Source organism: Petromyzon marinus, chromosome 8 (assembly GCF_048934315.1).
Source record: "Petromyzon marinus isolate PM22_M1 ecotype Great Lakes invasive population chromosome 8, UKy_Petmar_22M1.pri1.0, whole genome shotgun sequence".
Taxonomy (NCBI): domain Eukaryota; kingdom Metazoa; phylum Chordata; class Hyperoartia; order Petromyzontiformes; family Petromyzontidae; genus Petromyzon; species Petromyzon marinus.
Window position 1 is genome coordinate 9,224,333 of NC_133674.1, and position 18,216 is coordinate 9,242,548.

The window sequence follows — 18,216 nt, forward strand, 5'->3', positions numbered from 1 at the left end:
TGGCGTCGCGGTGTGGAGTCACCTGGCCCCCACAGCCGCAGGCACTGCCCGCCGAGCGTGACGCACGTGCCCGTGAAGCAGCGGCCGCCCCCCCGGCAGGGCTGCCCGTCGTGCGCGTGGGCGTTCTGGGGGCACTGCGCCGCCGTCCCCGTGCAGAACTCCGGGAGGTCGCACTCCCCCGCTCGCTCGCGGCAGAGGTGCCCTGGCCCCTGGAGCTGGGGGGGGGGGGGGTGGTGATGGTGCGTGTGTGCAGAGGGGAGGTAGGGTGGAGAGGACGCGGGAAATTAATAGTAAGCGTGTAAGCCTTTTTTTTTTTCACGGGAGCTGCTCAAAAGTTTCAAGGTTCATTCTGCGTGACTGGGTGAGATGTCATTCACAAGAGTGGCCTGGGGGCACCAAACTGACAAAAGCAACAACAATAATAATAATACAAAACTAAGTGCAACAACAGAAAATATAAATTAGAGTGAAAACAACAGAACAGACAGAGCAGCAGCGACCACACAGGCGAAAAGCGCCGGCATTAGCAACTTACTCTGCACCTGTCACAGCACTCCCCGTGCGCGCAGTCTGCTCCCAGCGCCAGCGCGCATGACGTCGCGTTGCAGCACGGATTGTCGCACTCCTAGAGCACACAACGACACGCACCTCTAGCCGGGCCAGCGGTGACAGTGCTGGTGGCGGCTACGGCGCTGCATGGGACACCTTTGATCCAGCAGTGCTGTGGAGGCGGCAGCAAGGGTTGGTGGATCGCGCAAACGTTGCCCAATTCCTTTTCCCTTGGGCGTCGGGGAGGTGCCATGCCCTGGCTCGCCAGAATAATGTGGTGCAGGCAAGTCTGGATGAACCCATCTGTTCCATCTGAATGGGATGTTGCGTTGTCCCCTCGAACACGTGGGTTTTCTCCCACGTGTATAATAATCGGCTGAAAAAAAAGTCTAAAAATAAAAACCCGATGCAGGACCCCCCTGAAAAAGTGTCCTACGACTAGGCGTGGCTCTCCTGGGTAATTTATCACGAGAGAGATGCGTTGTTTCTACGACGACGATGATGAGGATGACAATGACGACGGTGAAGAGGGAAGAGAACGCGGAACCTCCTCGCACCTGTGGCTCCCCGCAGTCGCAGCTCTCCCCTTCCTCCACGTAGCCGTTGCCACAGCGGCCGCCGCCGTACAGCGCCGTGACGTCGGGGGCGTTGAACACGCAGGGGGCGCCCCCCTCGAGCAGCGAGGCTCGCAGCGCACGCACGCTGCACGAGCTGAACACGCGGGGGTACGGATGCCTGCAAGGGACAAAGATCCCCCATATAGCCTTAATCAGACTGTTGGGGCAAGTGCTATTAGCGAGCACCTATGAAGGCTGGCACGGCACGAGCGAGTGGGTGGCCAGGACCATGCCTGACCGTCTGTCTCCCCAGTGGCGATGTTTTTAAACACCGCACGAGGTTTTCATTTTAGGCTGAGTCGACCTAGGGGCGGCCCAGGACCTGTTCAGATAATCGTCACTGGTGTTGGCCGTGAGCAGGAATCGAACTCGGGTTTGCCGGGTTCATAGGGCAGCGCGCTAACCACTACACTACTGCTCCACAGACACAGAGACACACAGTCACACACACAAGAACAGGCAGCATTCGCCACAAATTGTCGATGGCATCCCCACGGCTCTTGTGCAAGGCTAGGTGCACTTTGAGGTAATGTGGATTGTCGGAAGGCCTATTACTGGCAGGTCACGAGACAGACCCAGATGCCAACGGTTGACTGATGGCTGGCAGATGCACCTCCTGTGCTCTCCACTGTGCCAACTTTCTGCGTTTTAGCCACCCGACTCGTTGTTTTGAGCCTTCCATTGTTGCGGAGGGTGACTGCCTCCAACTGCCCAGTAGCGTCCTTCACGAACCTCCTCCAAAGAGGCAAATCTTGACACCGCTGGGAGTATCAGTCTTGGGCAAGTCTACTCAGCTCCACATCCTCCTGTACCGCTTCAGCTCCATCTCGTCTCTTGCCCATGCCGTGTCCCTTTAACCCCCTCTATCCGGCCAGACAGAAAGGTGCTTTGGCATGTGGTGGCTGGGCATGAGGGTTACATGATCCAGCCAACGCAGCCTCGCCTGCCAGAGGAGCGTTACAAACCCAGTAGCAGGCGCCATGATGCAGCCGCCCTGCTGCGCCGAGTGCTGGCACGGGCACTGACGGGCATCCCCGTCGTGGTTCAGTCCGAAGTTGTGGCCCATCTCGTGGGCCACGGTGGAGGCCACAGCGAGTACGCTCTCCGTGTGGTCCTATGCAGACATGGATGCAACAATCGCCACACGCAACGAATTGATCAAATTAAGCTTTCCACGCCAGACACTGTTTGCGTATCAAGCACATGTATGTATGTTGAACTTCTTTCACACCGTACATAGCCAACCGCGCTGATTAAAGGTGCGGGAGGCACAACTCGTGCATGCAGTTTTATTCCATTTTCTGCATGAATCCCTCATTTTTCCTGTACCTGAGCATGCCCTCCCGTATGCATAGAACTTCGTAACCAAAGTCATCTGTTTACATCTAGAAAACCTTTACCAAGTCTCAGTTCTTTTGCTAAAGTGTGACATTTGGCCCATTTCCTTCTAACGAGTGTTATGTACATGGAAACCCGTGCCTGCAAGGGGATAATGCTCAACATTCACAGGGACAGATCGTCAGAAACCCATTTGCTGCGCCGCCATCTCCTGTGAAGCTTGGTGGATGACACGAATGTTGCTCAACTCCCTGTGGCCGTCAAGGTGCCGTACCCTGCCTTGCCAAGAGAAGGCGGTACAGCAAGTGTGTGGACTAATATCCATCTGTTCCATCTGTGCGAGATCAAATGTTGACCCCCCTCGCATGGCTGGGTTCTCTCCGGACGTTCCGCGGTTCGTTCCTCCCCCACGTATAAAACTCGTTATTAAATCGGCTGAAAACATCTCGACGTCTACGCCAAGTGTCGCGCAACGCTGCAGCTTTGCGCGATGCAGTCGGCGTGAATGACGCCGCTGTATGAACACGCTCGAGTCGCCGTTATCGGCGCGATGATGATGATGATGATGACGATACCGATGACTTGCCATGCTCACGCCTCCGGACTGCTCGCGCGAACACATCCCCATAAGCGGTGCCATGCCCACCGTCACGCCGGTGAACCTGGCACCCCTGGAGACAGGAGAGAAGGCACCATTACTACTCGAGCGCGCTCGGCACACGAGACGCGAGCCTCACGCCGGCGTTGTTACGCGGGTGTTTATTTATTTATTTGTATTTCCGGCGACCGCATTTAAAAACCCGGTTGCCATGTTGGCACACACATGGAAGTGCCTAAAGCGACAAACATTCCACTTTACGTTGGCCGTACAACCCAAACTATGGGCAAAATAGTAACCCCCACTGTCTGCGCTCATTGAACAGAGGAATAGCAAAGCCACACGAACTCTCCCTCCTGAAGCACTCTCGTCCTGGCCAACAGCCCCCGACATTGGTATTTAGCCACCGAACAAATGGTCATATACACCTGTACCCCCCGTTAACCGAGGAACGAGGGCAGTTTGCACGTCCGGGTATGCCAATCGGCGTGGGCGGTTCCGACATGCCCACTTGACACGATTGCCAGTTCCTGACTTTTGGAACCGGTAACAGTTTCTGAAAACAAGTACCGGTTCACTGGTTGCCGTTCAACAACTCTGCTGGTATACGCAGCTACACAACCCAGTAAACATGTAACGTTGTGCCAATGTTGGGCCGACGGTTCCAACCGCACGCCAACTTTGGGCCAACGTTGCACATTTTTTGGCGATGTGGCATCCTTCTGCGTCGTGGACGCACGTGATGAGCTGGGCGTTGTCGTGCTCCTTCCTGGGCAGGAGATGTTTTCTTCGCCACGACAGGAAGTGGGCGAGGGCCTGGTAGGGGTCATGGGGCACGGGGGCCTCATCCCCGGATGACCAGATCTCCACGCCGACCAGTGGCACGCGCACTCCAAGCGCCCTGTAAAACTGGCGCAGACACGGGCGCAGCGAGCGGAGCAAAGTCACCAAAAATTTACCCCCAGATAAGGCCCACGATATCCGCCTCTGCCGGAGCTTTAGAACAACAGCGGCTCTGGGTCTGGCTCGTAGCCGATCGGCTTCAGGCGACATGGAACACGGCGAGCTGCACTATGGGGGGAAAATGTTTCCGTGCGTTCAAGTCCCACTCCGATTGCATTACCGCACCGCGTGCAAGATGCTCTCGAATTCCCCTGGCAGGCCTCGTGGGCACGGGAAAGCGTCTTCTCATCGCCACATGTAGTGAATGGCCCAGGTGTTTTACGTTTTTATTATTTCATGCAGCAGAGGTGGCCGTTGTACCTTGTCCACGTGGTTGGCGATCTCCATCATACGCAGCGCCGTCCTCCAGTAGTCGTGTCCCATTTTCATAAACTGCGACAGGTTTAATAAACGGTGTTTAAAGTGCACCGCGAGGTTGACTTCCGGGCATTTCACCAGCTTTGGGAAAGGTCACACAATGCTGGACTGTGCTCCACACACCGCGCTTCCTCAAACGTATATGTACGTCCGCAACGGCACGCACGACTTCACACTTTTGCCGAGATTGACACAACATGAACACGTCGATTAACGTGGACATCTATATAGAGATCAGCTCAAGCCTCCCGTAAATCCGGTGACTTCTGTGCAGCCACTCCCTCTCTCTCCCCGCTGCTGCTCCTCCTCCTCCTCTGTGCAGCTCACGTCTGCTCCTTCCTTTGCTCTTCTGCCTCTATTACCTAGCCTCTCGTCATCATCTCCACCTTCTCAAACCCTACATCTTGGCCCGGTCATTCCTTCTCTCCCTCCTGCCCGGCACTCCTACTTACTTCCTGTTGCTCACCTTGAGCCCGTGTCCCCTCTTCGTCTCTTTTGGGCTCCTCTTCCTCCCGAGCCTCATCCTAGCTCGCCTCTTTGCGCCTATTTCTCCGTTCCTTTTCCATCATTTTTCTTTTCATTTCCCATTCCTTATCTGCTCTCTTCCCTCTCCCGTTCCTTTCTCTTTTACCGTGCAGTTCATCCTTGACTCTACTCCCCTTCCCGCGGTAGAGGTGGTGGCCACCAGTGAACTGTCACACAAACCCAATGCCAAACTATTTAAACTAAACTAATTTTTTTTTTTTTACCAGGTAAAGCCAACTGAGCTATATAGCTCTTTTTAAGAAGCGACCTGGCCACACATGACAGGTCAACGAAGTGGCTTATCACGTGGAAATTTACAGCAGCCGAATACTCTGAAACACACGTTTCTAAATGTGCAGGAAAAAACCGGAGGACCCAGAGAAAAAAATAACGTGACCACGGCGAGACAGAACACGCAAACTCCAAATATACAACAGGCGTCAGGGGTCGGGATCAAACCCCGCGACCTCCTGCATACCAGGCAAGGTAGTTAACGTCTCGCCACCGCGACACCCCAAACGCGAGAGCGCGCGCGCGCGCGTTCCCGACGCACCTCGGCATGGTCGGCGACGAGCACGAGCTCCACGTGTTTAGCAGCCCTCCACGCGCTGCTGCGCTTGAGCTGAAACACATTGCCCCGGCACCGTCGTTCACGGCATCACCCAGGCGGCATCCGAGATGACACGAGGCATTAGCTGGGCGGCGGGGGGGCGCTACGCTGCACGTGGTTGCCTGTAAGTCAGCGCTGTGGAGGTGGCGAGCGTTGTGTGTACGCCGCATGTTGAACTTCTTTCGCACCGTACGTAGCCAACGGTGCAAATCGGAGGTGCGGGGGAAAGGTCGGTGGATCACACAAATGTTGCGAAACTCCCTTCGTGTGGACGTGGAGGAGAGGCCGTACCCTGGCTCGTCAGAAGGCAGAACAGCAAAATGTGGATTGCCACCCGTTCCGTCTGGATGAACGCTCATTAATTAGCTGAAAACAAAAGCCCGAATGTAGCAGGACTCTCCTGACTTAGCGTGGCTCTCGTGGATAAATAATTAAATATATATGGACAGGGGACAAAGGGAGCATGGATTGTGCGGTTTTGAGGGAACAGCGCTCGGGCTGGCAGATCAAGCTTATTATGTTACAAACCGTTGTGTTGCAGCGATTGGATATCGTAACAGGAAGGCAAGGTTAAATCAGCTCATTTATAATCATTTTAAACGCTAAATTTGACTTTAAATATTGGAGAAATTGTTTTTGCATTGTTTGATTTTGTAATCGAGTAATGTTTACAGCTGTGTGGATGGCAAAGTGCGGCCTACTCGCTCTGCTTCCCAACGCCACAGCCTTCACCAACACTTCTCCTCCTCCCCAGAGCCTCATCTACCGATCTCCTGCACTCTGAACGTGGCCCAGCTGGTGCCCGTCTTCCCTGCCCACGTGCCGACCATCTCACCATCTCAAACCTCCCCTCTTCTCTTTCATCAAGCTACTGGACCGAGTAAGGGAGTCATCTTTCAAGGAGGATGGGGGAGCAATGGGGGCGATAATCGAAACTCGCACAATTGTTATTCCATTGACATTGACCATCGAACATACGTCGCGTGCTTTATCTTGTTCACGTTCCGCGACCGTGGCCACTCACGCGGATGTGCGGCGCCCGCGTCCGAGCCCGGCCTGACCGAGCGACAGCGCCGGCCTGGGTGAGGTTCGCGTGGTCGTACGCCGCCCCGAGGCCTCCTCCGTGCCCGGACTGGCGATCCCTGGCCCGTGACACAGCGTGACGAGGGCAGCAGTGATAGTGGTAGCCGCGGTGACGACGAAAGCAAGGCCCTCTGACCGCCCCGCCGACGGTGCCCGCGGCATTCACCATCCCCTCGTCGGTATCGTGTTCCTCAGAATTCCCGTCCACTCTGTCTTCATCAGCATGCCGCCCGCACTTTCCGCATCTTCCCAGCGGCTCGATGAGGAAGTGATCTGCACCGACGACTATGGAGCCCCTGCAAGCGGAGAGGGCGAGGAGTTCGTTCGGAGATCTGCGACAAAATCGGCTTCAACTCGAGACAGGTGCTGTTCAGGTTAGCACAGCGCACCAGGGGGGTTGTGGGACCAGCACTATACCCAGCCACCTTTGTCTCCCCTGCACAGATGGTTATATTTAATCGATTATACACACGTAGAGGAGTAATATGGGGACGTGACGTCATGCGCGCTGTGCGGTGCGATGACGTCATGTCTCCTCGTGTTACTTAAGGGGGACCCCCCCGTAACGAAAGCGGGGTCGTTTTGTGAGCCCAGGATGGAGAGAGGTTGAAGAGACAGCTAGGGGTAGAGCTCAGGGGGTCTGGAGAGAAGCCGGCTGTAGTTGTGGAAGGTGCTGCTCTCCCCGGTCGGTCGGTGTTGGCCGATCCCCCGATCCGACTCGAGGGAGAGAGCCCAAGGGCTAGCCGAGCTCGGGACAGACAGAGCCGAGGGTCCACGTGAAGGACCCAGTGTAGGGCACCTACCTCTGGTGAAAGTTGTCTCAACCCTTATTAATAAACCGGCGCAAGCCCTTACATGAAGACCTGCCTCCGCGCCGTCATTAAGCACTCAACAACTGGTGTCAGAAGTGTCTCCAGCCTTCGCCGCCGTGTCAAAGTCCGGCGCGGGACGGATAAGCACTCAACACATATACATATGTCGTTAAGGAGGCATAGTTCCTCAGTGTTCACATTTTCTTCTGATACATGTTTTTTCTCCACGTGGAATTCATGTGAAGTGTTGTCCGATATAGAAACTGAAGCAGCCACGGTTCTCTTGTTTGTGGGTGGAGGAAATGGCACCGTTTCTGGCAGAAACATCAGCCATGATGCAAAAAAGAATATTCATGCAGCTCCTCATTGCTGCTGCTGCTGATGATTTATGGACGTTGAACTTCTTTCGTACCCTACGTCGCCTACCGTGTGAATCGGAGGTGCGAACATCGGGTGCCGATGTTCTTATCGACAACGCACATCTACAAAAAGAAACTGTGGAAACGTATACACGGTTCGTGGCAGGATGGATCCGATTGGCCCTGCAGCCAACGCTCACTGCCGTTTCCCCACAGAACACGAGCGTCGCTCGGGTTTAAAAACGCCCTGCAGAGAGCTGGCGTGGCGTTCGCTGCCGAACACCGGCACCCCCCCCATCTCCAATACACAGTCACGAGAACACTCTATATGCGAATATCCAATCGTCTGGTCGCAGCCACCACAACCAACTGGTTGTACGCAGTGACATTATAGCTAATATAATGCACTTCGTTTGGACTTGTGGCATCGCAGACCTGCGAGCAATGGCGACAGCTTGACCTTCATCCAGCAGTGGACAGATCACGGCTACTGCTGCCGATGATGATTATTTGAGAGTGGTGTGAAATGTGTTCGCTCTGCACTCCACCGTGACGGTGCCTGTGAGTCAGCGACACGCCCTCCCCCCTCCCCTGCAAGGGAGTCCATCGCTGCCTTCTCTTCTAGAAAATGGCATTCAACGCGCAGAATCGTGCGGGTTCAAATCAATCGTTCGCTATTCGTACACCGGAAGCGTGATGGACACATGGAGCCCATCAAGGCCGCGGCGAATGCTGCACAGCAGTCACAGTGGATATCATGAACCGCTTTGTGCTCGTGTATCTGTGTGCATGCGTGTGCACAGCATGGGGAGGGGTGGCGCAGTGGTTAACGCACCGCGCTAACAAACCTGGCGACCCGGGTTCGATTCCCGCTCACGGCCAACACACCAGTGACGATTATCTGAACCGGTCATGGGCCTCCCCTAGGTCGACTCAGCCTCAAATGAGTACCTGGGGTGGTGTATAAACATCGCTAGTGCGGAGACAAAGGCAGTCGGGTGTGGTGGTGGCCATCCACCCCCTTGTGTACCGTGCCGGCCTTCGTAGGGGCTCGGTAGTAGCACTTGCCCCAAAAGTCTGTTAAGGCTATAGGGGGGATCTTTGTCTGTCTTGCGCGTGCAGCACGATCTGGCTATTCGTGGCGATCTCACCTGAGCCCCTCGCATGTACTGAGCACCACCAGGGAGTCGTGCTCACCCGCCACGCGTCCGTGGTAAAGGCAGTGATTCTGTAAAAGCACAATCAAGGGATCTGTCCATTACCCAAACTCCACCGAGGCAGCACAGACTGATCCTCGTGGTGAGCAATGTCGCCGTGAAAATTATGCATTTCACGACTCTCATTGCACTCAATTATCCTTCACGCAACAGCCACCACTGGAAACGCCTTGCATCTGGTTATTACTGCGGGGTGCATCAACCATGGAATATGCGCCATCTGCTGCGCAGTGGACGTTGAAGATCCCGTGATGTGATTTCAAACAAGCAGGCCGTCACGCGCCGCCTTCACGGGCCGAAATCGCCAAGTTTCAAAAATGTACGCTACAAATTATTCCACTGGGTTACGCATAGCAGCCGTTGTCCAACCCCCCACCCCCGCCCCTCTACCGGCAGACCAATTTTGGATTGCAGGCCAGGTGTTGAAGTTACCTTGTGCCGCAAAGGGGAATTGGCCATGGGGGGGGGGGGGCGCACCCATTCAAATGGTTGAGATGGGATGTGACTCAATTTGCTTATCGTGTAAAGTGCCGTGGTGTAAAAGGAGGGCGGCTCCATCAAACAACTCATTGGAAGCACCACCACCATCATCAGCCAAGTAAGCGAGCGCTCATGGACTTCAAAGAGCGCCATCGTAATGCCAGCGATAAGTGTGAGTGGGGGGGGGGGGGCTCAAAATAAATTGCCCATTATACTGCAAACACTCCCAAATATTTTGGTGGCCAGGTCGCAACACCTTGGCAGACAAATGGAAGCCGAATTTCACACTCACTGGACGCTTCTGCACAACGAGGAGGTAAATTACACCGCCCAGCAGGGCAGGTGTGTACAGCCATCTTGGGACGCAGCATTGACCGCTCACCTGACCCTCACCGCTCACCAGTCCATACCACCCACAGACCCTTTCCGAACAGCACCTTCCAATCTGTTGTACAATTTATTTAAAACAAGGACATGTGACATGATGGGCATTTATAAATGGTAGAGCAGTTAATCATAGTCTGGCCTGACAAGTCAAATCGTTGGGTCATGGTAATATATTATACAATTTCGACTCTATGACATTGGTGGAGCGGTTCAGGAGTTCTAGGGGACCCAGATACCGATAAAGATGTAAATCCACTCGTTGCACAGGAGAGACTCACCAGTGTCAACGAGGGCGTCTCTGTGATGAGCGAGCCATTGGCAAGGTGGCGCGTTACTGTAAACGTAGGCGGCAAAAGTTTCCTGAAAGTTAAAACCAAACGCGACGTTACCATACGCGTCTCACTCGCCACGATGACGTGCGCGCCGCACACTGAGGCGTCGTACGCATGAGGAGTGTGTGTGAACATCACGTACGCTGCATCTTCACACTCGCAACATTGAGAACCCTTCAACAGATTCACCCCAAAAAGAATCTCACAGACGCAGGTGTGCTCAGCTCCATTGAGTCGTCCAGACTTGTACTCTCCAATGCAAGGTCCCAAATTCCTAATATTCCATGAACACTGGGAACCATGCTCTGCTGGCATGGGAACCACCCAGGAACGACCCCGTTCCGGGCTGGAAACAGGACCAGAGCACCAAGGTTTGAGTCGCCACCCTCAAAAAGAGTCACAAAGGTCTGGGCTCAGCTCCACAGGCATCGTTACCCGGCCTTCCTCCTCCTCCTACCCTCCCCTTCCTTCCACCTACCCTCGAGAAGCATTCTTAACGTATCAGTTACACATTCTCAAATGGAATAGAAACGTACACCTGCGTAAGTACAGTGCCCCTTGATGAGCGTCGGGTATGACTTTGCCGGCCATGACTCGCATGGCACACTGGGGAATACTGCACGCATCGGTGAAGGTATACTCCCCCGCGTTAGTCACGCCATCTTGCGATGGTTCAGAGCAGGAACAGTAGCACTCACCGGTTTCTCTTGATTTGGAGAATCAATCTTTTTCCTGCAATCCTCACCACGATGTTTGCATTTTCAGGATGCACCTGGAAAACATGAAAAGTGTTTTGCAGCGACTACTTATTTATGTCCTTCCTCTACACCCCCAAATCGCTTTCGCTCTCAAATCTCGATCCTTTTACTGCAGCTGCTGACGTTTTAATCTCCTTAATGGACCACTCTCTGTTTCCTCACTCTCGTCTCTGCTCCAGCCAGTCATTTTACATTAACCCCTTCGCAAGAGCCTCATTCCTCTCCATATATGCACGCTCACTCTTCGCAGGAACCTCCCAAATGCCTCTCAACAGCCCTTTGTGAAATTAGCCCAAGGGTTCATTCAGACTCGAGGGTTAACACGAAGGTTAACAGGATCTGTTTGCAGCCTCTCTTACAACGCAGCTCAAATGACGCTTACTTCATCCGCTGGCTTGTAGCCGTGCCTCAGTGCATGAGTTTACGAGTGAGTCACCGAATCGGCCATTGCGAGCAGCTTGGCACAAACGTCCTGTTCTGCCAAGAGAGACCTTGCATAGATACCGTATGGGCAGCAGCGGATGTACACGTATAGGTCATCTTTGTAAACCCACTGCTGGATTAGGGCATCCCCACTGCCATACTATTCTATACTTCACCATGCCGGTCAATGTGGGTTTGAGAAGAAGAACCATCATAAACCTTCTGAGCGTGGAAACACAGCGCTTTACTGCCTGCACTGTCATCTGCGGACGTCGCCCCATAGCAGCGGCCTACAGCACCCTGTTCTGTGCGCGGTGATGGCGGCGGTGGCGGCCACCCATCACCAGCACCACCCAGGCTCAGCCCTGCACTGGGTTCCGGGCTCTCGTGAGATCGGGCGCGGCGTGCCCCCTTGATTTTGTCGTTCGTCAGGGGCAGCGAGCATACAAATACACGGCGAAATCACTTAATGCACACAGATGCCTTGATTAATAAATACCAGCTGACACGGGCTGGAGGTGAGCATTACTCACAGTGGCAGACGATTGGTTTATTATCCACGCTGGCGTTGTGACTTCAAGCCCATTCATCCGGTCTTCCAGAGGAGAACCGTCAGCAACTGACAAAGTATATTTGTGTTAGAGAAACATTTTAATGGTTATTATTCAAGTAAAAGTTACGGGGGGTTTTTTTCAAACAAATATTGTACCCTTCATTTAAGATTTTTCTTTGTAATTTGAATGAATACAGCAAATATACAATCACAATAACAGCGATCCTTATGGTAAACAACAAGATCACCGAGGCAGTTTATAAGCAAGCGTTAACGTCATGAAACATGAAGCTAACAAATGCCGCATGTTCCATGATGCCAGTAACCACCGTGAGTTGTCTCGTGTCGAGTATCGTGTACACACGCGTAAAACTCTTTTGAAGCCAGTGAACACAGTGGGATTGAAACGGCCAGGCCTGCATTCTGTTTGAGCTCTTCTCTCGGCCACCGAGATTTTAGCTGTGCCGTGTTTTACCGTGCGCTTCCGATTGTGGCTGGGATTGAGGATGAAATGGCTGAAAGAACAAAAAACCAATGTCACAACAACAAAAAAAAGCCAAAGTTATTTCCTGCTCAAGCAATCCGTTGAGGTGGTGCTCACCTCCCCACTTTGTGATGTTGGTGATAATGAATGCTGCTGGGTTACCAGGTCTTCTTGGCAAGGGCACTCCGTATGAAACATGGCACTCCATCCAAAAACCAATACCACACACAACCTCATCACGATGCCCACGTGGAACATTACGATGGCCATTCAACCAGGTGATGCGTGTTCCAGCTCTGGGACAATTCAGATGATCACACTTTATCACCCCTTTTTGTTGTGTTTAGGGGCCGTCCATAAATGACGTCACACACCTAGTGGGGGGAGGGGGGGTCAGACATTTGTGACGATGTGTGACGAGAGGGGGGTGGGGGGGTTTTAGAAATGTGACATCACATCAAAATGCGCAACTTTAAATAAATATAAACAATACCTAGCACTACAGTAGTACATGCTGACTGTATAGCAATATATGTGGAATGTATAGCACAAAGCAGTTTAGCAGAGTGCCGTGGTGAGGCCTAGTCCCGTGCAGAGCCCCTGGGCTCGCCTAGATTTCCCAGCCCGCCGAGGTGCGATCTTGACAGGCTGGGGGCTGGACCGGTCCCCCCGGCAACGCGACAATAATGTGATGCAAGCGCTATAATAATGATATGTAAGGGCTCTATAGTAGTTTCAGGACGCATTGGAGTATCATTGGGATGTGTTGGGGAGAAGAGGTCATCGCACAGTGTATAATGTATGTGTTTGGTGTGTTTTAGCTGCATGTGTAAGGCGAAATAATTTTTTTGGCGATCGTGTGTGCGTTGCTAGGGGCAACCCATGTGGGCAGTGCAAAGTGTAATGAGATAAATGCTTATAAGACAAACTTGTGGGACTTACGTCTTATCTAAAAGCATATAATACAAAAAAGTGTGCGACTTACCTTGGGCGAGGGCGCGTGTGGATTGCCGGGGGTAACCTCGTGGGCGCTGTGCGCAAGTGCAGCTGGCTGCGTTGTAAGCCAGCGCGCGGCAAAAGGAAATAAATAAGTAATAATTCTAGATGATAAGTAATAGGCAAACTAACTTAAAAGTTTAATATCTCAAAAAGAACCGCTAAATAAACTAATTTAAAAGTGACGGACGTGAAAAGGGAATAGCCTATTCCCACCGCGGGCTGGCTGGCAACATTTGTTTGTACGTCAAGGCCACCGTTCGAGAGCAAATCCCTCGCAAGAGCGGAGACTTTAGTAGATAATAAAGAGAAGAGACTGTAGGGGGCAAGTGCTGTAAGCGAGCACCTATGAAGGCAGCACCACGCCCGGCCGCCTTTGTCTCCCCAGTGGCGATGTTGACACACCACAGCAGTTAGTCGTTTGAGGCTGAGTCGACCTAGGGGAGGCCCAGGACCGGTTAAAATAATCGTCACCGGTGGTGGCCGTGAGCGGGAATCGAACTCGGGTCGCCGGGTTCGTAGCGTGGCGCGCTAACCGCTACACTACAATGCGTGACGTTTCCACACACACACAACAACCGCCATTCGCCACTAAGTGGCGGTGACGTCACCATGACGCTTGTGCCAGGCTATGTGCACCCTGAGGCCACGTGAAGTGTCGAACGCCCGCTGGCAGGAGGTCACGGGGCAGACCCAGGTGCCACGGGTCGACTGACTGAGATGACTGGCTGATGCACCACCTGTGCCCCCTACTGTGCCAACCTGCTGTGCTTTAGCCACCCGGCGCTCCGCTCGTTGTTGTGAGCGTCGCTCCTCCGCCCTCCGTTGTTGTTGGAGGGCTACTGCCTCCAACTGCCCAGTAGCATCCTTCACGAGCCTCCTCCACAGAGGCCGATCTTGACACCGCTGGTACCAGTCATCGGCAAGTCCACTCAGCTCCACGTCCTCCTGTACCACATCACTTCAACTCTTCTCTAGCCCGTGCTTCCTGTACCACATCACTCCATCTCTTCTCTAGCCCGTGCCGCGCCCGCTTAGCCCCCTCAATCCGGCCGAACAAAAGCTGTTTCGGCATGCGTTGGCTGGGCATGCGGGCTACATGACCCAGCCATCACAGCCTTGCCCGCCGGAGGAGCTCACCGATGGGACCTTGCCCAGATCTTTCAAGGATTTGTGAGCTCCTCACACAATCCAGTCTGGTTAAACCCAGGATGGATCGTAGGCAGGCCAGCCTAAATGTTTCTAACCGGCGAAGATGTTCCATTAGGGGGATCCACGTTTCGCAAGTGTAGAGAAGGGAGGGAATGACCGTGGCCGAGAAGACCTGAAGCTTAGTGCGGAGCGACAGACCAGGTAGCTTCCACACAGCGTTACGCAACCGATGAAAAGATATTGCCGCTCGACTGATTCGGAGTGAGACCTCTGCTGTTAAACTGGAGCCAGTCACAAGCACACTGCCCAGGTATGGGAAACTCTCCACTCTCTCCACAACTGCCCCATCACCGATTGGGAGTTGTGGGGGTGGAGTGTCCGATGGTACAAATACCCAGGCAGGTGCTTAGTTTTGGTGGGGCTGATGGTAAGGCCCCACCTCTTAGTGGCACGCTCCAGTCTCAGCAGCAGCAGCTCCAACTCCTCTTCTGAATGAGCAGCTATTACCAAATCATCGGCATACATAACGTGGTTGAGCAATAGGGATCCATCTCTTGACGGCACCTGGGCATCGATCAGCCTCCTTTTATATCTGTACCATATGGAGATTCCCCCGGTACAGCTATTGAAGGCTTCACGAACTACGTGGTCAAAATAGATGTTAAATAATGTGGGAGCCAGAGGGCATCCCTGTCGCACCCCAAGGTGTACAGGGAATGGCTCTGACTCCCAGCCACGTAGTTTTACCCGGGCCCGCTCACCATCATGATGGTCCTTAATGATCGTGAGCAGAGGGTCAGGTACTCCAAAAGCATGAAGAACAACCCAGAGCCCAGGCCTACTGATGGTATCATAGGCCTTGACCAGGTCAATAAAGCAGAGATGTAGGTCTTGCTGGAATTCCCTACACCTCTGCTGTAGCAAACGGACATAAAATATGGCATCTGTGCAGGACCACCCTTTCCTGAAACCGCATTGGGGCTCCGCAAGCCTCTCCTCAGCGTGCCTGGCAAGGCGAAGTTGAATAATCCTTGCCAGGACCTTTCCCGGCACACTGAGGAGTGAGATGCCTCTGTAGTTGTTACAGTCTGTGCGGTCCCCCTTCTTAAAGCGGGGGGCCACCAGGGCACCCTTCCAATCCTGCGGAACCCATCCAGTGGTCCAGACTGTTGTTATGATGTCATATAGGGCAGTCTGTGCACAGACGCCACCCTCCCTCAGCATTTCGCTTGGGCGATCATCTCTGGCCGCTGCCTTTCCTGGTCTCAGACTCCGGATCGCCTTCAGTACTTCCTCAACAGATGGCACCTCAGCCAGCCACTCACAGGGGGTGACTTCTTCCAATATTTGAGGCACTGCAGCCTCAGCAGGGTCATCCTCACTTTGTGCCATGATGTTTTCCTGGCTGAGGGATTTTCCCTCCCCCAGGACCTCACAGAAATGCTCAGCAAATCTGCAAACCTGTTCCTGGGGGTCGGAGATTGGATCACCGTTTTTTCCTCTATTGATGGTAATAGGTATGGCGCTGCTGGTTACTTTTTTGATGGAGTTAAATAGAGATTTGTGATCGCGGGCCACTGAGGCAGACTCCATCTCCTCAGCAACCCTTGACCACCACCCATCCTTGCAGCGCCTCACGGCTCTCCGAACCTTCGAGCGAAGGCTGCGGTAAGCTTCCTCATTCTCTGACGTGGGATTCTGTAGCTGATGACAGTGGGCCTGTCGCTTTTTCTCAACCATCCTGAACAACTCCTCTGTCATCCAGGGTGTCTGGGGAGGTCTGGACCGCGTACCCAAAGCAGCCATTGCAGCTGCATGAGTCACAGTCCTAAACCTCGCCCATTTACCCTCGACATCAGGAGGAGTCGGGGACGATGCCAATCCCAGCCGCAAGCGATGATGAAATTCTCGCTTGCAACTTTCATCAGATAACTGAGGCCAGGCCACTTTAGGTTGGAATGGGGTCCTGGGTGTATACCCACCACCGGAGTGGAAGAATGGCAGGCGCATTTTACAGATGACTAGTCGATGGTCAGAGGGCAGATCAGCTCCACGGTAGGTCCTAGTGTCAAGAAAATGGGCTCGCATCCGCTGGTCCGTCACTATGTAGTCCAGCAGATCTTCTTGCTTGGATCCGGCATGCATCCATGATGTTGTGTGGATGTGCCGATGCCGGAACAGCGTGTTGGTAATTACAAGCCCATGGGCTGCACAAAAATCTAGCAGCCTCCTACCGTTGTTATTGAGCTGATCTGGCCCATGCCCTCCAATCACTCCAGACCGGGTGCCAGCATTATGACCAACTCGGGCATTGAAGTCACCCAACATGACGACTATCCCGAGGTGCCACTTTAGCCATCACCTGTGACAGGAGGTCATAGAAGGTATCTGACTCATCGGCTTTGCCTGCATCCCTCCACGGATGTTCGTCTTCGGTGGGGGCATAAGTAACCACGACTACCACTCCTCGCCTCCGGTTGATGGGAAGGCGAGCCCAAAGTAGCCTGGGGCTTACAGCGTCCCACACCTCACCGCCACGCTCCCACGCCCCCGTCATTCTTTTGTTCAAAAGAAGAGCCACACGCTGTTGTTTGGCAGTCTGCTGCCCCGAGTAGAGGACTGTCCACCCCTCATGGTGGCAAGAGCCAGAACCGGTCCACCGGACCTCCTGAATGCCACAGAGATCCAGGCGGTACCGGTCCAGCTCCCGACAGAGGAGTGGCAGCCTCTCCTCCGCAGTGAGTGTTCGAACATTCCACGTGGCCATCCGTAGTGGCTTTTCGTTATTTCTGGAGGAGCCCCGAGGGTAGAGATTAAATCTCCTGGCTCCGCCAATTGGGGTTTGGCCAGGAGACGTCATACACGCCTGTTCCCCTGGGGCCTCCGGCACAAGCTTATTAGTTACATATTTCAGTTTAACTCGTGGATTAGTGGTAATTAATTGAAGGTGGAGGGGTTACCAGCCCCTCACACCGGTCCAGAGCCCCCGTTTAGCCACTTTGGTGGACACAGACTCCATGAGGAGAGGAGCCAATCGGAATTGGCCCTCCCCCCACAGCACTGTCCACGACAGAGTTGCCCGTCTGGCACCGCGAGGAGGTAGGGGGTTGTTTTGCCGGACCAGACACACACACAGACACACACACAGACACACACACACACACAGACACACACACACAGACAGACAAACACACAGACAGACACGTACACAGCGCGCTAACCACTACACTACAATGCGTTACGCTTCCAACATGCGCGGGTCACGTGACAGATTTGACGTCACAGCTCATTTGCCGTGCAAAAAAATAAATTCATTAGTGAGCTCCCCCCCACCCCAAGAAAACACACAAAAGTGTATTTTTTTATAATTTTTGCATGGTGTACAGTCTGGAAAGTACCCACATGGCAAATTTCCAGTTTGTTGCATGTCGGGAAGTACGCTAACCATTTTGAACAGACACATTCACAACTTTGCCTTTTATATATATGGATATGGAGATAACCTCATGGGTCTTGCCATGGCAATGTAGAATGTCAACAACTGGCTCACGACCATCATCACGGGGGAAACCCCGTAGATTGTCCGAGCATAAATACACCGACTCGTCATGCAACCCTCAACA

The 18,216-nt window shown here is 53.5% G+C and overlaps 1 protein-coding gene across 4 annotated transcripts in view; it reads right to left on the reverse strand.

Annotated features, from left to right (window-relative positions):
- Positions 1-18,216, reverse strand: part of LOC116940207 (disintegrin and metalloproteinase domain-containing protein 12-like) — a 39,985-nt gene that overhangs the window by 17,153 nt on the left and 4,616 nt on the right. For 2 of the 4 annotated variants that reach the window (XM_076065615.1, XM_076065611.1), the window contains exons 2-14: positions 11,942-12,027; positions 10,926-10,999; positions 10,174-10,255; positions 8,963-9,039; positions 6,582-6,936; positions 5,501-5,569; positions 4,366-4,437; positions 3,842-4,011; positions 3,091-3,175; positions 2,132-2,280; positions 1,107-1,284; positions 536-625; positions 23-215 (exon numbers count right to left, since the gene is read on the reverse strand). In XM_076065615.1, coding sequence (XP_075921730.1) covers positions 23-215; positions 536-625; positions 1,107-1,284; positions 2,132-2,280; positions 3,091-3,175; positions 3,842-4,011; positions 4,366-4,437; positions 5,501-5,569; positions 6,582-6,936; positions 8,963-9,039; positions 10,174-10,255; positions 10,926-10,999; positions 11,942-11,998 — 1,651 coding nt within the window. In that variant the 5' untranslated portion in view covers positions 11,999-12,027. Of the gene's footprint in view, positions 1-22; positions 216-535; positions 626-1,106; positions 1,285-2,131; positions 2,281-3,090; positions 3,176-3,841; positions 4,012-4,365; positions 4,438-5,500; positions 5,570-6,581; positions 6,937-8,962; positions 9,040-10,173; positions 10,256-10,925; positions 11,000-11,941; positions 12,028-12,325; positions 12,477-13,430; positions 13,497-18,216 lie in introns of all 4 variants that reach the window. The other 2 variants (XM_076065613.1, XM_076065614.1) reach the window with 2 other exon arrangements.